Source organism: Leiobunum rupestre, chromosome 11, assembly GCF_980474605.1.
Source record: "Leiobunum rupestre chromosome 11, qqLeiRupe1.1.hap1, whole genome shotgun sequence".
Classification (NCBI taxonomy): domain Eukaryota; kingdom Metazoa; phylum Arthropoda; class Arachnida; order Opiliones; family Sclerosomatidae; genus Leiobunum; species Leiobunum rupestre.
In genome coordinates, this window is record NC_143394.1 from 2,316,688 (window position 1) to 2,341,145 (window position 24,458).

General features: G+C 36.3%; 2 protein-coding genes across 2 annotated transcripts in view; both read right to left on the reverse strand.

The window, feature by feature from the left end:
* The window catches only part of LOC149921095 (calcitonin gene-related peptide type 1 receptor-like), a 317,091-nt gene that overhangs the window by 133,079 nt on the left and 159,554 nt on the right, over positions 1-24,458 (reverse strand). The gene's annotated exons all lie outside the window — the stretch shown is intronic.
* On the reverse strand, positions 15,311-18,776 carry LOC149921100 (N-lysine methyltransferase KMT5A-like). The gene is made up of 5 exons (XM_090162560.1): positions 18,701-18,776; positions 18,525-18,642; positions 18,346-18,415; positions 17,805-17,934; positions 15,311-15,646 (listed from the first exon to the last, which is right to left on the reverse strand). Exons 2-5 carry the CDS (start codon positions 18,542-18,544, stop codon positions 15,312-15,314), a joined length of 555 nt encoding a protein of 184 aa, XP_090018686.1. The 5' UTR covers positions 18,545-18,642; positions 18,701-18,776; the 3' UTR covers position 15,311.

Below are 24,458 nucleotides of genomic sequence, written 5' to 3' on the forward strand. Positions count from 1 at the left end.
GTTACAAGAGTCATTAAATTGGGTCGTTAAAGTGCATTTTTAGGCGTAAACCGGCTACAAAAGACGTTACAAGAGTCATTTAATTGGGTCGTTAAAGTGCATTTTTAGGCGTAAACAGGCTGCAAAAGACGTTACAAGAGTCATTTAATTGGGTCGTTAAAGTGCATTTTTAGGCGTAAACAGGCTGCAAAAGACGTTACAAGAGTCATTTAATTGGGTCGTTAAAGTGCATTTTTAGGCGTAAACAGGCTACAAAAGACGTTACAAGAGTCATTAAATTGGGTCGTTAAAGTGCATTTTTAGGCGTAAACAGGCTACAAAAGACGTTACAAGAGTCATTAAATTGGGTCGTTAAAGTGCATTTTTAGGCGTAAACCGGCTACAAAAGACGTTACAAGAGTCATTTAATTGGGTCGTTAAAGTGCATTTTTAGGCGTAAACAGGCTGCAAAAGACGTTACAAGAGTCATTTAATTGGGTCGTTAAAGTGCATTTTTAGGCGTAAACAGGCTACAAAAGACGTTACAAGAGTCATTAAATTGGGTCGTTAAAGTGCATTTTTAGGCGTAAACAGGCTACAAAAGACGTTACAAGAGTCATTAAATTGGGTCGTTAAAGTGCATTTTTAGGCGTAAACCGGCTACAAAAGACGTTACAAGAGTCATTTAATTGGGTCGTTAAAGTGCATTTTTAGGCGTAAACAGGCTGCAAAAGACGTTACAAGAGTCATTTAATTGGGTCGTTAAAGTGCATTTTTAGGCGTAAACAGGCTACAAAAGACGTTACAAGAGTCATTAAATTGGGTCGTTAAAGTGCATTTTTAGGCGTAAACAGGCTACAAAAGACGTTACAAGAGTCATTAAATTGGGTCGTTAAAGTGCATTTTTAGGCGTAAACCGGCTACAAAAGACGTTACAAGAGTCATTTAATTGGGTCGTTAAAGTGCATTTTTAGGCGTAAACAGGCTGCAAAAGACGTTACAAGAGTCATTTAATTGGGTCGTTAAAGTGCATTTTTAGGCGTAAACAGGCTACAAAAGACGTTACAAGAGTCATTAAATTGGGTCGTTAAAGTGCATTTTTAGGCGTAAACAGGCTACAAAAGACGTTACAAGAGTCATTAAATTGGGTCGTTAAAGTGCATTTTTAGGCGTAAACCGGCTACAAAAGACGTTACAAGAGTCATTTAATTGGGTCGTTAAAGTGCATTTTTAGGCGTAAACAGGCTGCAAAAGACGTTACAAGAGTCATTTAATTGGGTCGTTAAAGTGCATTTTTAGGCGTAAACAGGCTACAAAAGACGTTACAAGAGTCATTAAATTGGGTCGTTAAAGTGCATTTTTAAGCGTAAACAGGCTACAAAAGACGTTACAAGAGTCATTAAATTGGGTCGTTAAAGTTCATTTTTAGGTGTAAAACAGGCTACAAAAGACGTTACAAGAGTCATTAAATTGGGTCGTTAAAGTGCATTTTTAGGCGTAAACAGGCTACAAAAGACGTTACAAGAGTCATTAAATTGGGTCGTTAAAGTGCATTTTTAGGCGTAAACAGGCTACAAAAGACGTTACAAGAGTCATTAAATTGGGTCGTTAAAGTGCATTTTTAGGCGTAAACCGGCTACAAAAGACGTTACAAGAGTCATTTAATTGGGTCGTTAAAGTGCATTTTTAGGCGTAAACAGGCTGCAAAAGACGTTACAAGAGTCATTTAATTGGGTCGTTAAAGTGCATTTTTAGGCGTAAACAGGCTACAAAAGACGTTACAAGAGTCATTAAATTGGGTCGTTAAAGTGCATTTTTAGGCGTAAACAGGCTACAAAAGACGTTACAAGAGTCATTAAATTGGGTCGTTAAAGTGCATTTTTAGGCGTAAACCGGCTACAAAAGACGTTACAAGAGTCATTTAATTGGGTCGTTAAAGTGCATTTTTAGGCGTAAACAGGCTGCAAAAGACGTTACAAGAGTCATTTAATTGGGTCGTTAAAGTGCATTTTTAGGCGTAAACAGGCTACAAAAGACGTTACAAGAGTCATTAAATTGGGTCGTTAAAGTGCATTTTTAAGCGTAAACAGGCTACAAAAGACGTTACAAGAGTCATTAAATTGGGTCGTTAAAGTTCATTTTTAGGTGTAAAACAGGCTACAAAAGACGTTACAAGAGTCATTAAATTGGGTCGTTAAAGTGCATTTTTAGGCGTAAACAGGCTACAAAAGACGTTACAAGAGTCATTAAATTGGGTCGTTAAAGTGCATTTTTAGGCGTAAACAGGCTACAAAAGACGTTACAAGAGTCATTAAATTGGGTCGTTAAAGTGCATTTTTAGGCGTAAACCGGCTACAAAAGACGTTACAAGAGTCATTTAATTGGGTCGTTAAAGTGCATTTTTAGGCGTAAACAGGCTGCAAAAGACGTTACAAGAGTCATTTAATTGGGTCGTTAAAGTGCATTTTTAGGCGTAAACAGGCTACAAAAGACGTTACAAGAGTCATTAAATTGGGTCGTTAAAGTGCATTTTTAGGCGTAAACAGGCTACAAAAGACGTTACAAGAGTCATTAAATTGGGTCGTTAAAGTGCATTTTTAGGCGTAAACCGGCTACAAAAGACGTTACAAGAGTCATTTAATTGGGTCGTTAAAGTGCATTTTTAGGCGTAAACAGGCTGCAAAAGACGTTACAAGAGTCATTTAATTGGGTCGTTAAAGTGCATTTTTAGGCGTAAACAGGCTACAAAAGACGTTACAAGAGTCATTAAATTGGGTCGTTAAAGTGCATTTTTAAGCGTAAACAGGCTACAAAAGACGTTACAAGAGTCATTAAATTGGGTCGTTAAAGTTCATTTTTAGGTGTAAAACAGGCTACAAAAGACGTTACAAGAGTCATTAAATTGGGTCGTTAAAGTGCATTTTTAGGCATAAACAGGCTACAAAAGACGTTACAAGAGTCATTAAATTGGGTCGTTAAAGTGCATTTTTAGGCGTAAACAGGCAAAAAAAGACGTTACAAGAGTCATTAAATTGGGTCGTTAAAGTGCATTTTTAGGCGTAAACCAGCTACAAAAGACGTTACAAGAGTCATTAAATTGGGTCGTTAAAGTGCATTTTTAGGCGTAAAACAGGCTACAAAAGACGTTACAAGAGTCATTAAATTGGGTCGTTAAAGTGCATTTTTAGGCGTAAACCAGCTACAAAAGACGTTACAAGAGTCATTAAATTGGGTCGTTAAAGTGAATTTTTAGGCGTAAAACAGGCTACAAAAGACGTTACAAGAGTCAATAAATTGGGTCGTTAAAGTGCATTTTTAGGCGTAAACAGGCTACAAAAGACGTTACAAGAGTCATTAAATTGGGTCGTTAAAGTGCATTTTTAGGCGTAAACAGGCTACAAAAGACGTTACATGAGTCCTTAAATTGGGTCGTTAAAGTGCATTTTTAGGCGTAAACAGGCTACAAAAGACGTTACATGAGTCATTAAATTGGGTCGTTAAAGTGCATTTTTAGGCGTTAACCGGCTACAAAAGACGTTACAAGAGTCATTAAATTGTCATTAAAGTGCATTTTTAGGCGTAAACCGGCTACAAAAGACGTTAGAAGAGTCATTAAATTCGGTCGTTAAAGTGCATTTTTAGGCGTAAAACCGGCTACAAAAAACGTTACAAGAGTCATTAAATTGGGTCGTTAAAGTGCATATTTAGGCGTAAACAGGCTACGTTAAAGTGAATTTTTAGGCGTAAAACCGGCTACAAAAGACGTTACAAGAGTCATTAAATTGGGTCGTTAAAGTGCATTTTTAGGCGTAAAACCGGCTACAAAAAACGTTACAAGAGTCATTAAATTGGTTCGTTAAAGTGCAGTTTTAGGCGTAAACAGGCTTAAAAAGACGTTACAAGAGTCATTAAATTGGGTCGTTAAAGTGCATTTTTAGGCGTAAACAGGCTGCAAAAGACGTTACAAGAGTCATTTAATTGGGTCGTTAAAGTGCATTTTTAGGCGTAAACAGGCTACAAAAGACGTTACAAGAGTCATTAAATTGGGTCGTTAAAGTGCATTTTTAGGCGTAAACAGGCTACAAAAGACGTTACAAGAGTCATTAAATTGGGTCGTTAAAGTGCATTTTTAGGCGTAAACCGGCTACAAAAGACGTTACAAGAGTCATTTAATTGGGTCGTTAAAGTGCATTTTTAGGCGTAAACAGGCTGCAAAAGACGTTACAAGAGTCATTTAATTGGGTCGTTAAAGTGCATTTTTAGGCGTAAACAGGCTACAAAAGACGTTACAAGAGTCATTAAATTGGGTCGTTAAAGTGCATTTTTAAGCGTAAACAGGCTACAAAAGACGTTACAAGAGTCATTAAATTGGGTCGTTAAAGTTCATTTTTAGGTGTAAAACAGGCTACAAAAGACGTTACAAGAGTCATTAAATTGGGTCGTTAAAGTGCATTTTTAGGCGTAAACAGGCAAAAAAAGACGTTACAAGAGTCATTAAATTGGGTCGTTAAAGTGCATTTTTAGGCGTAAACCAGCTACAAAAGACGTTACAAGAGTCATTAAATTGGGTCGTTAAAGTGCATTTTTAGGCGTAAAACAGGCTACAAAAGACGTTACAAGAGTCATTAAATTGGGTCGTTAAAGTGCATTTTTAGGCGTAAACCAGCTACAAAAGACGTTACAAGAGTCATTAAATTGGGTCGTTAAAGTGCATTTTTAGGCGTAAAACAGGCTACAAAAGACGTTACAAGAGTCATTAAATTGGGTCGTTAAAGTGCATTTTTAGGCGTAAACCAGCTACAAAAGACGTTACAAGAGTCATTAAATTGGGTCGTTAAAGTGCATTTTTAGGCGTAAAACAGGCTACAAAAGACGTTACAAGAGTTATGAAATTGGTTCGTTAAAGTGCAGTTTTAGGCGTAAACAGGCTTCAAAAGACGTTACAAGAGTCATTAAATTGGGTCGTTAAAGTGCATTTTTAGGCGTAAAACCGGCTACAAAAGACGTTACAAGAGTCATTAAATTGGGTCGATAAAGTGCATTTTTAGGCTTAAAACAGGTAAGACGAAGCATCAGTTATTCAATAACGAAAATACATAGCTAAAACTTTTATAATTTGAAGCGTTTGTTAACACAGTTTAGGAGTGTTAGTATCATATGTAAGATTTTGGCGGTGTGTAATAGATGTAATTACATCTACACTGGAAAATCTCCAAAGCTTGATACTAGCATAATTAACTGGTGGTTTCAACTGAGGGTTAACTTGGTAAAACCATAGTTACTTTTTCAATTTAAATAAAATTCGGTTTTTGGCCAACCCTGCTTTACCGTCTGTAGTAAAGTGGTCCTGAGATATTGTGTTTGGAGAATTTATTTTAACGTTTCATTTGTAATCTTGGGTCTTTCTTCACTTTGTAGACTTCAATTTCTCAGCATGAATGATATGGAGTCTAAGCTTTTGGAAAGAGGAGTTCAAACAAAGGGTCTAGGTTCCATTTTTCGGAACGCAATAAATTTAGATGTGAGTAATGGATGAAACATGTTCTAAGAAATAGACTTTTTATTGCTTTTTGTTTTCGAAAATTGAGGTGTAAAATTCTTTAAATTGAAAAACATTATGGGTGCAATTGAATTTAGCACAAAATAAGTGGATGTGTGGCATCGTTATAGGAAGTTAATAGAAATTTAACATAGAAGTGATTATTAACTTGTAAAGAGTGAATTTAAGCTTCATTTGAGTTCTGCTTTTTTCATTCAAAATTGGGGATAACAAAACGGTACTTCGATCAAAAATGTAACTCCCAAATGTGTTATATACTACTTAACATAAAAATAATTAAATTCCTAGAGAAAACGGTTTCTAAGATATTCGCCCTGGATCGTTTTTAGTGGACACCCTGTATTTGATTCAGTTGCAAAGTATGAAATTAAATTTTATTCCAAATCAATCGGTATTATTTGATCCAATCAAAATTGTGTTCAATCTGGATGCGTCTTTATTCCAGTTGGATCCAAATTTTGGTCATTAGACAATGTAATTTTCCGTAGGCTTTTCTGAAATTTTGCAGATAGTTGAAACCGCAATGATTTTTTTTTCTGGAAGTCGAGTTGATAATGCTTCACACCGCAGTAGTCCCTGTCAAGCTGGAAGTTACGAGATCTTATCCGCGGTTAAACTTGGAACGAATGGACGCGAAGAGCAATATTTTATTTTGGGACTGAGCTGGGAAGTCTGGATGACGACGGCTCTAGTGATGTTAGTCTTTTCAATTGCGCCTTTGAGAAGAAAACTGACAACAAGAAGCTTATTCAGCAAATATTTTATAAAGATTCAAGATGACTTCTTTTTCTATTCATCGTATTTATTGCAGAATGGTCAGTAGTTAGGTATTTTTGAGGCACAAGCTTAATATGGATTGACGTTTAAGCTACTTAATTCAATCTGTCTGCTTAACTATAATAAAATATATTTTCGGAACCAAAATTATTAATAAATTTTAAAATTCATAATAAATTTTTAAAATTCACCAAGAGTATAAGGAAATATACTTATAAGACTTACCCAACAGTTCAGTCATTTTGTTCGCGATAGCGTAGGAACTTACGCGCCATCTACTATCAGAAAAGATATATACTTAGCAGACCCGGGTTCGATTCCCGGCCGGCGCCAATTAATCGCAAACTGATACTAAGACGAATACCGTGTACAATTGGTGGAAACCCTGCCATTGGACGTTGAGAGGTTGCATAACGTACAAACACAACAGATCTACAACCATCATAACACAACCAGAACAAACTCGACACCCACAACCGTCATAACACAAACTCAACACCCACAACCATCATAACACAAACACAACAAACTCAACACCCACAACCGTCATAACACGAATTCAACATTCACAACCTACACATAAACATTACAATAACGAAATACCCAATCAAACTGACGAGGAGACGCCCCGAGGTGGTTCTCACCGATTTGGTTCAAAGTTTGATGGATTGTTAGACCTAGATGTAACATGAAACCCGTTAAAGGGAAAAGTTACGCCATGGCAACCAAAAATGTTTTTGACAACTTAAATTAAGAAAAAGTCTATGTAAAATAACATGCGAAAATGACAAATTCTAAGGGTCCCCCCTGTGCAAAACTTCAATAAGTCAAAACAATTATTTAAAAAAAATAAAACAAATATAGTAAATTTAATATTTTTGGATTACTTTGGACAAATAGGGGGGAATAAAATCCATTTTGGGTGAATTCGAGCTAATTTGAATAAATAGGTCGAAATTTTAGGAATAATACAAAATATTTGTAAAACTTATGCCGTGATAACTGCCATATATTTTCGCCGATAAAATTTCTACATTACATTATCTGAACGATGTAAACAGATTTGTATATTTCGATAGAAAAACGACGCCATTTTAAAAAATGGCGGATACAAATATAAATCATGGCGCCATAAGTTAGGTAATTTGTATCCGATTAACCTAAGATTTTCTACGTTACATTATCTGCCCGAATGAATTCGTACTATAGATTTTTATAGAAATCCGACACCATTTTTGGAAAATGGCGGATTTCAATAAAACTCATCGTGCGATAAGTTCCGTAAATATTCGTCGGTTAATCAGAAATTTTCTACGTTTCATTATCTGCCCGAGTTAATTAGACCTATGGGTTTTCCAATAATAATCCGACGCCATTTTGAAATATGGTGGATATAACTTTTGATGCGATAACTGCCGAAATTATTTGTCGATTTACGTGAAATGTTCTACATTACATTATCTGATCGAATAAATAAGCCCCTTACACTGTGATAGAAATATGACGCCATTTTACAAAATGGCAGATATCAATATCTCATAATGCGATAACTGCCGAAATTATTTGTCCATTAATTTGAAATCTGCCGTATGCCAAATAGCGCATAACAAAATATCTCTTGATTGTTATTAGAAAAATTATCGATTATCAATAATTTCCCGAGTTTCTAGAATTACCATTAGTTTCAAGAATTACCAATAATATCCAGAATAACCAATAATTTCCCAAATTACCAATTATTTCCCAAATTAGCAATTATTTCCCAAATTAGCAATTATTTCCCAAATTAGCAAATATTTCCCAAATTACCAATAATTTTCCAAATTACCCAAAATTTTCTGAATTACCAATAATTTCCCGAATTACCAATAATTCTACAATGCCAATTGAACTAATTTAATAATATTTCAATTTACCCAAATTATGCCTAAATGATAAATTTAACCATAATTATTTTCTATTAATCCAATGATATAAGAACTTACCCAATATTATTGGATTTTGCCGAAATGTATTAAAATTTACCCATTTTATCTGAAGTTTCCTATAATTTTTTTTAACAATAACAATACGGAATTTATCGCACCTAGGGATACATTTATGTGCGTTATTTTGAAAAACGGCGTATTTCTCTCAAAAGGAATAGGACTAATTTACTCGTTCAGAAATAGAAAATTTCAGAATAGTTGACGAATAATTACGGAACTTCTCAGACATACGCCATTTTGAAAAATGGCTTCAGAATTCTTTCAAAATAGAAATGAATTATTTATTCGATTATTTAATGAAACAGAAAAATTCAGATTCATCGTCGAATAATTACGGAACTTATATGACATCCGCCATTTTCCAAAATGGCCTCGAATTTTATTAAAATTAATAGGATTTATTATCTTTAATAGGTAATGTAAAGTAGAAAATTTAAAGTAATTGGACAAATAATTTCGGCAGTTATCGCATTATGAGATATTTATATCTGCCATTTTGTAAAATGGCGTCATATTTCTATCACAGTGTAAGGGGCTTATTTATTCGATCAGATAATGTAATGTAGAAAATTTCACGTAAATCGACAAATAATTTCGGCAGTTATCGCATCATAAGTTATATTTATATCCACCATATTTCAAAATGGCGTCGGATTATTATTGGAAAACCCATAGGTCTAATTAACTCGGGCAGATAATGAAACGTAGAAAATTTCTGATTAACCGACGAATATTTACGGAACTTATCGCACGATGAGTTTTATTGATATCCGCCATTTTCCAAAATGGTGTGGGATTTCTATAAAAATCTATAGTACGAATTCATTTGGACAGATAATGTAACGTAGAAAATCTTAGGTTAATCGGATACAAATTACCTAACTTATGGCACCATGATTTGTATCGACCATTTTTTTAAAATGGCGTCGTTTTTCTATCGAAATCTAAAAATCTGTTTACATCGTTCAGATAATGTGTTGTAGAAATTTTAAGATTTATCGGCGAAAATATATGGCAGTTATCACGGCATAAGTTTTACAAATATTTTGTATTATACCTAAAATTCGACCTATTTATTCAAATTAGCTCGAGTTCACCCAAAATGGATTTAATTCCCCCCTATTTGTCCAAAGTAATCCAAAAATTTTAAATTTACTATATTTTTCTTATTTTTTTTTAAAATAATTTTTTTTGACTTATTGAAGTTTATCATTTGTCATTTTCGCATGTTATTTTACATAGACTTTTTCTTATTTCAATTTGTCAAAAACATTTTTGGTTGCCATGGCAAAACGGAAGGCCAGCGTAACTTTTCCCTTTAACGGGTTTCATGTTACATCTAGGTCTAACAATCCCCCAACTTTGAACCAAATCGGTGAGAACCACCTCGGGTCGTCTCCTCGTGAGTTAAAACTGTCGCGACGGTGAGCGTTGACGAAAAAAAAGACCATCCAAACCAAACCCAACCGCAAATCAATCCGTTAACGCTCACCGTCAGACGGTGGTTTTACCAACCCTTCGAGAAACTGCGAACGCAGAAATTTCGAGAAACTGCGTACGCAATGATTAACCTTTACATGGAAACACACAGACAGACAGGTAGACGGACAGACACGGTGATTTTATTTTAGATGAAATTAAAGTTTTCCGTTTTGGAGTCCCCGAACAAGTCTTTATTTCAGGGCTATTTTCCACTATAATTTAAAACAGTTAATAAATATTATGCCCACGGTTGAAGAGGTAAACAAGTTTGCCAAGAAGGCGATTATATAATTTCGTTGCGCGTGTTACAGTTAAACATGGCTAACATAGACTTGAGTGGAGCTTGCTAAACGAAATTGATAGTTACGTGGTTTTAGCCCTAAGCAATGATTTACCTGGTTTTAGCATGGTAGAATCTTGGAGGAAAGAAGGTGTTTCTGGAGTGGATAACACAATACCTCGAGCATAGGCGGTAAGAACTCAAGCGCGACAAGCCGCCCACATTCTTCCTAAAAATAATTTAAACGGTGCGAGTGTAATTACACTTTGGAAATACTAATTACGATTTTGCTTATACCCACTAAGCCACGATATTTGTGAGATAATCAAATAAATTTACGATTTCGCTTATGCTAACTTTCAAGTTAATTTATTCGAGCACTCACTTTCGAGCGAGCGATCTTAAGTGAGTGTGCCCACCAAGCTCGTTCACCGGTATCGGACATGGTTAACTTAATTAATATTCATATTTCGCGAACCACTCCCAACAAATAAAGAAAAGCGTGGGAAAAGGGGGGCCCTACCCATACCCTCAGACTTTACCGCTCGACCGGCTGTCTTAAAGTTTGTCCCTTTATTTATTTATTTACTAGGTTTAATACCCGGCTTCGCCCGGGGCCTTAGTTTTAATGAATTAGATCTGATTTGTACGTAAGAAAGGTAAACGCTGAAATAAAAGTACGGCACTATAACAAAACCGTCTTCAGAAAACTTCGAATTTTTATTTACTTTTGACGATTCTTCCTAATAACTTTTGGGATAGCTAACTTTGAATTTGCTCTTTTATTAGCTGACTGAAAAGCTAACTAAGATTTAAACCTACGATTACATTTTAAGATACTTATTTTGTGCTCCTTAACCAAACTTTATTTTATTTCTCGATTTGGGAGCGACCTAATTTTTGTAGCCCTTTCACAAGGGAACAATAGTCAAGGAACTGCTTTACATTCGTTTCCTCTTTTACAAAAAAGATATACTAAATATGACCCGCAACGGTCGACTAAGATAAGCCCTTCCCGTCAAAACCTCCATTACCACTCCTAATTTCCACATGTACCAGGGAAGCAAAGTGGTGGAAGTCCAAAGTCGAATAAAAAAAATTAATTAGATAAATAAGCACGTCAGGTATTTGGAATTAAGCGCGTTTAGTTGGAAATCAGGCCCTGAACATTGAGTTAAAATGTCAAAGCTTTAGACCTAATCGTTCTCGAGTTTTTAGACCCCCCCCCCAAAGGTACGTCCCTAATAATTTCGACCTTAACAAAAATCAGGCTCCATCATTTTCGTTTAACAATTTTTATGATATTTAGTTGTGGTTTCTGTTGTTTTAGGTCATGGGGCGACGCCACAAGCATATTTTGAAGAAAAAAATCAATTATATTTTATTTCCTTGTTAGTGAAACTATGCTTTATTTTAGGAGGACCAAGGAACTGATTTCCGGAAAATTAGGACGATGGGCGAAAAGAGGATGGCCTATTATGTACCATATAGAGAGCTGCAGAGCAGCGAAAATACCATACCGTTTCCGCTCTGTTTTGTTTCCCGGTATGTTACATGAATCCGTTTCCGGTCCGCTTTGTTTCTCGTCCGCTGTTTCCGGTCCGTTTAATTTCACACCTATTATTTCCGTCCGTTTCCGGTCCGCTTTGTTTCTCGTCCGTTATTTCCCTCCGATTCCGGTCCGCTTTGTTTCTCGTCCGTTATTTCGTTCCGTTTCCGCTCCGGTTTATTTCTAGCCCAATATTTCCGTCCGTTTCCGCTCCGGTTTATTTCTAGCCCATTATTTCCGTCCATTTCCGCTTCGTTTTGTTTGTCGCCTATCATTTCGGTCCGTTTCCGCTACGTTTCATTTATCGTCAATAATTTCCGTCCGTTTCCGCTCCGTTTGTTTCTCCGATATTATTTCCGTTCGTGTTCCACTCAGTTTCATTAATCGTCTATATTACTTAATATTTATTTCCGCTCCCGTTTTATATTTTGCTTTCCCTCAGTATACACTCTTTTTAGGAACGTTTACTGGGCGCCGCCATTATCGTACAGACAACCAACAAGCAAGCCCTCTACCGCAGAAATTTCATCCCCCCCAAACCGGTTTTCTCATCACCCTCCCCGTAGACTGTAAGGTAATGGCGGTCGATTGGGAAGGCGCGTTTCAGAGTCTATAGTCTTGAAAAATGAGGAAAAATTATTTTATTTTCCGGAATACAGAAATTTACAGAAACAATTATTATTTATATTGAATTGAATGTAAAACTAAAACTTTACCGCAAGCCGGGTCATCCCACCAATTTATTCCCCCTTTTCGCTAAACGGCCTTTGTACCTTTTGCGATACTGCGCATTGATGTACCCAACGTAGTCGTAGAGAAAAAGGCTTCAGTTGCCAATAGGTGATTATGAAAAATATCGGTGGTCACGTGATTTGGTTAAGTACTACCAAGTTGAAAGTATCAAAATTGGCCCTTATTGTAAATTCGTCTGGCTAGTTGGGCAAGGGTTAGCGAGATTTCTATTATTTCATTGTTCAATCGAAAGGATTTTTCGTTTTTCGTTTTGAGAGAAGTTTGCAAAGTCGTTAAATTAAGGTAATTGATTTATTAAATGAAATATTTTTAAATTCTATCCAAATAGATTTTAATTCATTTTCAGGAATAATGGAAACATGTATGTAAATATAACCTTGTGTCTTCTATTAAAATTGGGCTTGTTTCTTTATCAATACTTGGTCTAGAACTATAAGAAATAAAAAAAATATATAATAAATTTGTTAACTTTATGTATTTTTAATAATTTTAGAAAAATACTAACTTTTCAAACAATCAATCCATGGTTGGTGCTTTTTACTAAACGCGGACGACCGCGGGCCTCGGTAGGTGCAGACGAATTTAAGCAGCCGACGCTTTGTCAAAAAATAACCAACTCCCGTGAGCTTCTGCGCGCAATTCTTTTTCATAATCACCTATTATGTTTCCCACGAGCCGGTGAAGAAGGGGAATTATGATCTCACTGTCTGGAAAAGTGGGAGACCCAATCAGCAGCCAAGAGAGAAATGAAAACAGTGTCCATGCTTCAATATACGACGTTTTTTTCGGAAATTTGCACCGATCCCGTTCCATTACAAAGGTTTTGGAAAATTTTACTCCGATCCCGTTCCGTTACAACGATTTTTCGGAAATTTACTCCGATTCCGTTCCGTTACAAAGATTTTTCGGAAATTTGCTCCGATCCCGTTCCGTTACAACGATTTTTCGGAAATTTGCTCCGATTCCGTTCCGTAACAAAGATTTTTCGGAAATTTGCTCCGATTCCGTTCCGTTACAACAAATTTTCGGAAATTTGCTCCGATTCCATTCCGTTCCTCTACTTTCTTATAAATTAGCTCCGATTCCATTCCGTTCCTCTACTTTCTTATAAATTAGCTCCGATTCCGTTCCAGCGCCGCGGAACGGAACGGAGTCCGCGGAAACGGAATAATTTCCGCTCCATTGCAGCTCTCTAGTACCATACGCCGAAAATTATACAACAATGATATAAACCATTTCTAGTGGACACGGTGTGACTTTTGAGTTTACACCTTATACTAATAGTTTCGTTGATGATCTTAAAATTGATTTGAGGAAATTTGGAAACTTTTGTACGTTGGAAACGCCAAGTATGAATTCGATTACACTTACATGTTTTTCAATAAGAGAATAGGAAATGAACTCTTAGAACGGGCTGATTACTTGTAAGTTGATTATTTTTTGCCTTTGAATATACTGATTTTTACGCTATTTTTTGCAAAAGTCTGTGCAGTTTATTAGTTTCAGCATCTGACATTGTTTAAAACTCTGACTAACTTTTAAATTCACCTTCACATTGTTTAACCTAAACATGGTACAATAAAATTCAACGATTGACTTCATAAGATAATTATATTTAGATTGTCTTCATTGTTTTCATACAAAACCATTCAAATTTAATTATGGAAGTTGAATAAAACCCCTACGATAATTATAAAGCCCTCCAAATGTTTCACCAGGTTTTCAACGATACTGAAGTTTTTTTATTATCATTTATTTAGAAAATTCAACGCGCATTTGAATATTAACAAAAACAGCGGTTTCTTTTTTTCAAATTTTTCCATAATAATAAAAATTAATTTGTCGTTATTAGTGTTAAAATTAAGTTTAAAATAAACGAATATACAAATACATCTGATTTAAGAAAAGTATTAGCTTATAACTTTACTTTACTTGAAAAATGAAACATTATTATTTAAAGCAACTTAATTACTTTTCTAAAGTTTGTCGTTACTTTGAAACTGTTCAGGATCAAATGTTTAAAAAAAAAATGAAGCTTGGAAGGCACGCAAGTTTCTGTTTGTTAGCAAAGGAGGATTGAGCACCTTTACTCTTTCTATTTCCTGTTTTCCGAATATGGTTATTTGGAATTGCTACAGCCATCTTGGTCACCTTGCTTGAAGTTTGTCACTTTTTCTGATGCAATTCCACAATAGATCATCTGTTTATATAGATATGTTCTTAGAAGTGAGAAATAAAGAAATATGTCCTTTGCGTGTTTTTTTAGAGACATGAAAAGTTCCGGACGTTTGCTTAAATGCGTTAAAAATAAATATGACAACTTTGGTCAGAAGCCTAGAAACTTGGTTATCTATGCTTGTTTTATTAACAGAGTGCGTGCGGTGTATAAGAGTTGGTTTTTCCAGGAGTTAAATGGAAGCCATAAACGACTAAATAAAGCTTTCCATTAAAAATACAACAAAAATTAAACTTTTATCTTCGTGAGTTAATAGGAGAAAGTAGCCGATTATTTAAAAAATTCACTAATGGAACATTAAGCACAATTATCCGAGATTTTTCACGTTGCACTATTTTTATGAAATTTATTATTTTTCAGGCTGAGGCCCCCTCGACCCGACCTGAAATGTAAAATTCAAATAAATTAGAAGACCAAAAAAGGGAGCAAAAATGTAATAAGAATGTCAAGTCCGCGATGATAAAGGACGCGCAAAAATATGGTAGCCGGACTTCTACTTGAATGGAGCTCACGCAAATTATTGAGTCACCATTGGGGTACAGAATTTCAAACTTTTGAAGAAATCGGTAGAGTCTACTTGTTATAGAGATCCACACTAATTTTACCTGAAGAATAGGCGCGCTTCTTTTCTGATGAGGGCTATAGCTTCTGCTCATGAATAATTACTACTTATATTTGTATTCTTATCCTTACTTTGCTCAGGTGACTCAGGTCTTTCTCCATTCGGGGCCTTGACGTCCCTGAATAGCGTACTCCCATAAAACCTCTTCCCCCACGGCGAGGTTTCTTCGGGCCTGAGCGAAGAGATGTATAATTCCGAAAATGGCCTTGGTGAAAGGCTTAGCGTTCTTGAGAATCCTTGAATGATTAATTTTTTCTCCAAATGATTCACACTCCTTTGTGCCATCGATGCAATAACTCGAGCCGTTGTGCTTAAATTCGACAACATAAAAGGCATCGAGATCCGGAGGAAGAGCCTGCAACCTTCGTTGACCCTCTGAAACGGAGACGTTTTCACCGGGGTAGTCGCAGATTATTTCACCTACAAAAGGAGATACGTCTTAGTATGGAATTTATTCAGAGAAATCATAACGTAAATCTTAAATAATGTTCATAGAAGTGAGACAGTTCCCCGTGTTCACAATTGTATGATAAAATACACGAAAAGGTAGATTAGTCCATAATTAAAAGGGATAATATAGCTAAATCCTAAACAAATTTAGTTTATTACTCGAAGATCTATTTGATCCGAGTTTCGCGTTTTTTGTTTGCTCGAAGACCTATCGGGTACGAGTTATTAGTAAGTTTTTAAATTTCTTCAAATTTGTTTAGGATTTAGCTATATTATCCCTTTTAATTATGGACTAATCTACCTTTTCGTGTATTTTATCATCCTTCTCACAGTCCATAGGTGGTTTCTTCTAACTTAACAATTGTATTCAGAGGCATTTCTAGAATGATGACACATTTTTGGTGGTCTTCGGACAAAGTCATTAGGTCTCACGCGTGCTCTTTGCCACGTGGTAAACGGTAACAGAGAACCTTGTCGGTGCATGCATGTACCGGCTAGTGATCATTTATTTTTACTGTATTATGTTTTTTTATTTTATTTTAGAATATGCCCATAGCTCCTTCGGAAATTCTTCCAGTGGGGCATTGTCTAAAAATGTATGGACAGGTGCCCCTAGGATATCAATCATCCCATACCACCATTTGATCAATACTAAAACCAAATGTACTTTGTTCACTCCAAAAAGCGACGAATGAAAAATGGCGCTTAATTGTTTAGTTACATGGAGTTGGTTCTAGTACGTGATCTTTGGCTCGTAATTAGTCAAATATGTCTAACTGATATGAGTCCGTATGTGCTTCGTTTAAAGGTTATAAACTTCCAAAAATACTAAACTAAAAACCAGCACGCAGCTTTCAAACTAGATGAGTCTGGGGCCCACTAAAGGCGGCTTACCCTACCCTACCCGACCGGAGCACGCCTCGAGGCGGGTCGGGTTTTCAATATCGAAGTTTTTGGCGGGTCGGGTTTTCAATATCGAAGTTTTTGGCGATTCGGGTTTAATTTAATAATTATTTTTCGGGCCGGGCCGAGTCAGGTTTTTTTAAATGGGTCGGTTCGGACTGTTTACATAAAACTGACCAGCGTATACCGGGTTTCAATTATATCGGGCCTGTTCGGGTCGGGTTTAAAATTTTTATATTTTTCTCGGGCCGGGCCGGATCTGCTTTAAACTTTGGCGGGTCGGGTTTTTGAAATGTATAATTTTGGCGGGCAAGGTCGGGTCGAGTTTCAATTTGGTATTTTTTAATCGGGTCATCTCTACTTCAAACTGACGAACGTTATTCTTCCTTGAAAGCAATTATTTTATAAACTTGTCAGTTTGTTGTTATCGGTGAAGTGAGATAATTTTTGACAATCCACAAAAGATCAGTAAAAAGCTTTCGGAAGTAAGACCAGTTAAGCTACTTCAAAGTATTGCTACTGTCCAAATTAGATCTTGTCAGATATTCATCACTAGTGTTTTATATTTTAAAATTAAATATACAAATGCACTTCTTAGTTCACACTTTTACAAAAACTGTTCAAAATAAGCGCCTCTGTCTCTAGCGTGAGCCCGTAGTAGAAATGATACACGTTCTAAATTCCCGGTACTCAACGTCACTTAATTATAATAATTATATAAGTTAAGACCCAAGACACCACAGTAGGTCTAAGTTAACTTGCGATTCGTAAACCAATTACCGTTGGCCGGGTTAGATAGCGTAGGAGGTTGGTGGCAAGCCCTTCCAAGCCACGTTAGCCAAGATCTCCCTACACATACTATTACCGAGAGCCTCAGCAAGTGTTTTATGGAAAAAAGATGCCGAAGATCTGGGAGGAAAAATACCAGTGGCGTAAATAGCGCCCCCGCAGACCCCGCGGCGCGGTGGGGCCCCCAAATGTTTATGAATAAAATCGGTGCTATTTAAAAGGTCCCCTAGTCGTTTTTCCCGGAGTTCCTAGTTACGCCACTGAAAAATACCCAAACCAGTGGGGAGATATTTTTAACACGCAAACCGGCTTCTCTTGCTGAGGGGCAAAAGTGCTAACCAATCCACGTTCAGTAAAAACTGGTGTCCTTTATGAGTTTTTAAACACACCTCTAGGTTCGAAAAACAGATTGTCAAAATGACGAAATTGACCTTACCTTTCAGAAAAGGTTTGGTTGTAAATAACCCTTGACCTTTTCCGGGAGAGTCTGCTATTCGCAGACCAGGCCACTGTTGGGTGAGGACAAGCTCTTCTAAATTTTTATCTGTTTCATTTTGAGTTGGCCTCTATGAGAAGAAAACCCAATATTAGAGGTTAAAAGTCGGAAAATTTTTACCCGAGTTAAAGAACAAAATTCGATAAATCCAAGCGATATAGTAACGATATGCTTTAAAATAGTTGGCCGTCGCGGAGTACTTGTTAACATCTCACATCCACTTTAAAAACCAGCTTGGTTAGTTAAGTCCGTCTTTGGAGCGAATTTTTGGCCGGGTATTAAAGTAAATCCCGACAATGACGAAAATGAATATAATTAACTAGGTTTTTTCCTGACTATCGCGAAATATCTCACTTCGTGCAGTATTGCACGAAAAGAGAGATATTAATTTTTAAAATTACACGTTTTACATGTTTATTGGTTTGAAGTCGAAAAAATATGCAATTATCTATTTTATCTAAAGAAGGTTCCTGATACCAACCCTGAGAGCTGCAGATTTTGACGCGCTGGTCTTTTTCCTCTTGTATAAATTCAACCGGGCAACCGTTGGACTGGAGAAAAGTAAGTATTAATAGAAATCAAATAAATAATAAGCTAGACTTTCCAGGAGAATATAGAAGTATAATTATAATGCCCTGGAAAGTCAGTCGGCCGACATACTGCATTAGTTTCTCAATCATTTCGCTCCTGCTGAATTCTTCACATTCGTTCTTTTCTTTGCTCGATTCTTGCTTGTCTGTTGACGATCTGATTTTACCATTTGGTGACGCCTTCTTGTCTGAGAGGAAAGCGATGACGTCACTAAAAACGTTTATCAAATTGGTTTTAACTCTTACCTTTTTTCGTCGTGTTTTTGATACTCCTTTTAAACCTAAAAATATGTGCAATTTGTTAATTAAAGGGAAATTAAACTATGAAAACTTGGGTAAAAAATTGCGTTAATAATAACTAAAATTTAAACTAATTTTGATTAAATGTAATTTATTACTCATTCTAATTTGGTTCGCTCTGATTTGGCATTCTTAAATACTGCCTTGTCTTCCGAACTCTATAATAGTGTTTTTATAAAATGGCTTCGAAAGGGCTACCTTAAAAGAAAATAGGTGCAAAACACAAAGAAAATATGCCTGGTTGTAAAATTAGTTTACCGATAGTTCAGTGAACGTTTTGGTGTATTTATCCGCATGCTCGTCTATGTACCGCCAAACCGGAAAAAACTAAACTAGATAGTTTTAGATATATTTCAATTTTCTAGAAATATTTCAAGCTTTCTAGACAAATTTCAGTTTTCTAGACACCTTTCAGTTATCTAAACCCATTTCAGTTTTCCCGTACACATCGCAAAAAGTTAATCTCAAAATCATTCTAAACGATTTGATTATTTAGAAAATACACACAAAAACTCGAATTCACGTTTAAAATCCCGAAATAGCTTCCAAAATCCTGAAAGCTTGCGAAATAACGCTGAAAATCGCTAAATACAACGACGAAAACACGTCTCATTCCGTTGAATATATTATCACCCCTTGTAATAAAAGTAGACCAATCTACTTTCTATCCTCTCTACCTTACGACCTTGAATTTTCGTTCCGTTTCGATCTCGATAGACTAACGGGTTTCTCTCAATTTAAGCTTTGCTCTTTGGGTTGTTTTATGGCCACATATTTGTTTTCGTAAAACATACTAAAATAGAAATATCTAAACGTGTTTTACTTGTGTTTTTAACTCGCGTATTTAACAATTGAATCAAGTTGGTTTTGCCTTCTTCGTTTTCACTAGGCGCAGGCCAAACCATCAGGGCTAATCTCAATCAAAATGGCGAATAGCTTATTTAATAACTACCTTATAATATTTACAATAGTTTATTACAATAACCAAGGGTAGACCTTATGGATTACATCACACCTATTAAAGGTTAAAGACTTCAGATAATAAATACCACCACGACGTTACAAGTACCATTCGATCCTCCAAAATGTAAGCCCGTGTCTGCCAACTATGGTATTTATCTGAGATGAATTTATCAGTCACCGCGACGACGCGTTCTTTTGGTAAGCGCGATCGTTCAGTTGAATACGCGGTTGAAACCGTTGCATGCAGTTTTCCCACTCTCTCACTGGCGAAAGCGAAAATTTTCGAAGTCCCTAACCCTAAAATACATAGAAAACGTCGCGTAAAATACCTAGAGAGATTCGTAAAATATCCAGAGAGAGCTTCTTAAAATATGTCTAGAAAACTGAAATGGGTCTAGAAAATTGAAATGGGTCTAGAAAATTGAAATGTGTCTAGAAACTGAAATGAGTCTAGAAAACTGAAATGAGTCTAGAAAATTGAAATGTGTCTAGAAAACTGAAATGGGTCTAGAAAACTGAAAGGTGTCTAGAAAACTGAAATGTGTCTAGAAAACTGAAATGGGTCTAGAAAACTGAAAGGTGTCTAGAAAACTGAAATGGGTCTAGATAACTGAAATGGGTCTAGAAAACTGAAATGGGTCTAGAAAATTGAAATGTGTCTAGAAACTGAAATGGGTCTAGAAAACTGAAATGGGTCTAGAAAATTGAAATGTGTCTAGAAAACTGAAATGGGTCTAGAAAACTGAAAGGTGTCTAGAAAACTGAAATGTGTCTAGAAAACTGAAATGGGTCTAGAAAACTGAAAGGTGTCTAGAAAACTGAAATGGGTCTAGATAACTGAATTGGGTCTAGAAAACTGAAATGGGTCTAGAAAATTGAAATGTGTCTAGAAAACTGAAATGGGTCTAGAAAATTGAAATGTGTTTAGAAAACTGAAATATATCTAGAACTATCTTGTTTAGTTTTTTCCGGTTTGGCGCCCCATACTCGTCGCGAGCTCTAAACGAAGGTTACGGGATAAAATATAAAATGAGTTGCAAATATCACTTAACTTGAATATCCAACCCTCGCACATTTTAATAGGTGATTCCGAAAAAGGTCACATGGTTTGGTTACTTTCTGTCGAATGGTTGAAGTATTTGAGCGCGCGCCTCTTTTTTCATTTTCAACGCGCTTGCAAAATAACGCGAGTCACAATCTACTAACATCTCAAATAACTCTTTTGTACGTGTATTTATCGTTATTATATTTCAGAATAACATATTATCGTCTTTTCTGAACTAAGAATTCCTTGATCAAACCGATCAATGAGCCAAATATCGCGCTCTTTAACCGAGCCACTAGGCTTGCAAGTCTGTTACATCACTTTTTGTGAGTCTTCCTAGTTCAATTGAAGGGTGAAGTGAACTACAGCGGGCTCATTGAATTTTATATTCATTTTGGTGCCGCCTGATAGACCTTGTGACGTAGATGCATTTTCACGTGTTTCGTTGTACTTATTTCCGTCGTGTGTTCGCCGACACCACAGTTTCGGTGTCCTAATAATTTCCACGTGATATTCCCGTACTTTATAAAATCAATTACAGTTTTTGTTCATTTTCTAGGTGTTTTGTATTTTTGGGCCACAAACGCCTATTTGGGGTTTTAATTTAATTGAAAAGCTTGCACTTTTTTGGGCCTTTTCACGTTTTTGGGGGTTGTTGATAATTTGATGTTAAATACATGATGCGTAAGGCTTGGTACTGTCCTCTACAAATACTATATATACGCTTCGCTTACTAGACAGGCGTGTTCTATGGCTCAACTTGCATACCGATTGTGGCTCCATCTCGACGCTGGTCAAAATTTTCCCCTAGCTTGAGCTGTGTTACTAGTGGCGCCTCTAGCCGCGGATCAAAATATTACCCCAGCTTTCACAGTGCTACAGAGGTGTTAACAGGTTTTTCCTAGGAACACGCCTGTCTAGAAAGCGAAGCGTATATATAGTCTTTGGTCCTCTAGGTCGCGTTATAGATGGCCCATCGCTTTTTTTAGTATGGGGTGGGGGGGGTCGCCGCGCGCCGCCAGCTCTTGAGCGAAGTGAGTGCGCGGCGCCGTCAATACGGGAAATTTTAAAGTGCGTCAGGCGCCAATACGGGAAATTTTAAAGTGCGTCAGGCGCCAATACGGGGAATTTTAAAGTGCGTCAGGCGCCAGTACGGGGAATTTTAAAGTCAGGCGCCAATACGGGGCAACCAACCCTTGAAACTTTTGTACATTTTCTTGTATATTAAATGCTTCAAACCGGTTCTAATTTTTGTTACTATTTAAGTTGATACGATTTCACTAATTACGATGCCACGATTACAGAAGGCCCACCGTCAATGCTCAGAATGTGGCTGGTGCGCGCCTTAAAAGTGGTGTCGGTGGATACACGACGGAACGATTTTTAAGTGCGTGCGTGCGGGCGTATAACGCCCACCGTCGCAACGTTTGTTACGGGTGCATATTCTCCAATTCCTTTTTATTGACTTTTTGGACGGACTGAGTGCTGAGTGTTATGGCAACTTCTCAACTTCCAATGTCAGGGTTACCACCAATTGTTTACGGTATTCGTCTCAGTATCAATTTGCGATCGCATCGGGCGGGATTTGAACCCGAGACCTCCTGCTTGACAGGCGGACGTTCTACCACAGAACCACCGACACTTGTTACGCTTCATTGAAAATTAGACCTTCAGCTTTATCGGAAGCGTCTTTAATAGAGTACGAAATTTTAGTTTAATTGAAATAGAATTGAAATTGAAATTATTGCATCGAAGAAATTCTAATTTAGCGTTTTCTCTATTGATTAAAAACAAATGCGCCACCCAGGTTTCGAACCCAGGCCATTCGGCTTGGCAGTTGAGCGCTTCATCACAGAACCACCGATAGCTGCTTAGCTTCACTGAAAATAAGACACTCATCGTAAGCATAATAGGTAATAAAGTCTTTAATTTTTTTATGAATGAATTTATGAAGGCCTAATCTGGTTTTTTTTTACGAATGAAATTATGTTGATTTTTTGTCTAATCTTTGGTATTGTTGGTTTTTTCTGTCTTATATTTGTATCTACTATTTTTTAAGTTTATTTCCTTTTTCCCGCAAAATCGTCCAGTCTTAGAGGAACCTTTAAGAGCGTAAGTCATGCCCAAAAGCTTATCCGGTTTCATTATAATAACGTGAAAAATCGTATTTGTGAATGGTAAGGTGTTGCTCTTCTTGATATTATATTTTCTATTGCTTGATTTCTAAGTATTTGAACTAATTTATTGCTTGACTGCGTTATAATATTTTTCTATGAATTATTTTGCTTCTGAAGTCTGATTGCTTGACTGCGTTATAATATTTTTCTATGAGTTTTGTTTCTGAAATCTGTTTGATTGGGTTGTTATTGTGTATTTTTCTATTCGTTATTTTTAGTTTTTGATACTCTAATATTTTAAACTGGATATAGTACAACGTTAATTCTGCGTATTTCGAATGTGCGTGACGTGGAGGGTATTGTCAGGTTTTATTAGGATAAGTTTTTTTAAATATTAAATATCTTTCGTTTTATTTGTATTTTATTTCGTTTTTTCAGTCGTATATTTTTATCGAGTTGTATACATCGTGCGCTTACACTTATGTTGGTCTGGCTTTTAACTGGGTCGTCATTACTTCGTAATTTATTTTAAATGTTTTCTCGACTGATTAAGATGTTTAATTTGAAATAAAATGAGCGTTAAAGATGCGGCAAGTATTTCGTAAGCGACAAAAATACAAATACCCTCTGTAGTTATTTCTTTCATTAAAATTGGCTTCGTATTATATTTCACTGATAAACTTTTAACATAAATAGGGTTTAATTCAATTGTGCATTGTTTTAGTACGTCTAACTCGCTGTTGTAACTACTTAATTTATAACATTTTGAATAAATTAAAATCGGTTGTTTCGTCTCATTTATATGTATTATAATTAAAATTTTATACCGGGCGGGATGGAACCGGGATTAAGTTTTTAGTAAATAACTCTGAATTGCGGATATATCTTTAAGGGTCATCTCGAGAAATTAATACCACTAGGGACAATTCTTCCGAGGAGAAGTATGTTTTGGCAAGCTTGCCAACTTGTTTAAAATGAAGTTAATTTAAAAAAAAAATATATTTACGGCCCAAAAAAAAACACTTTGTAATCTACGCGTCAAGTGCTACATTCTCCGCAAAAAAAAATACATGAGGCCGCTGTAGTTCAATTTTGCCCAATTGAAATCGGTCGAGACGCTCCTCTCTTCTTACTCAAAATAGAGTAATTTGAATTACTGGACATTTCCCTAATACTGCTCTAATATTTTAAGGGAAATTGCAACCGGACTGAATTTTGTTAAAAGGGCCAAAACCTGTTTTCCGAAAAATAAAGGTTGAGTAATTTCCTTCAAAACAATCCTACGAAAATCAAACATACGAAGAATGATTTTAATTCAATCTCAGTTTGAATGCAGCACCGGGAAGCGCGGTCGCGTTTGCGGGAAACGAACAAAATTCGGATGCGCTTTTCGGGTAACGCATTCTAATTGAGATTGTCCAAAAACGATTGATCGTATGATACATTTTCAGGGGAATTGTCCTGGCCTTTATTTCGGTGATTGGTTTGAGCATCGAGAAATAACCCTCAGAAGGAGTTGTAAGGCAAGCGTACAAATGTTGGCCCGTTTTCGTCTAGCTAATCGAACAGCGCGCCATCT

Coding starts and splice junctions, on each gene's coding strand:
- LOC149921100 (XM_090162560.1), bottom strand. CDS start 18,544: ATGATTGAGAAACTAATGCA. Junction 18,416..18,524: donor ATGATTGAGAAACTAATGCA/GTATGTCGGCCG, acceptor ACTTTTCTCCAG/TCCAACGGTTGCCCGGTTGA. Junction 17,935..18,345: donor CAAAATCTGCAGCTCTCAGG/GTTGGTATCAGG, acceptor TTCTTCTCATAG/AGGCCAACTCAAAATGAAAC.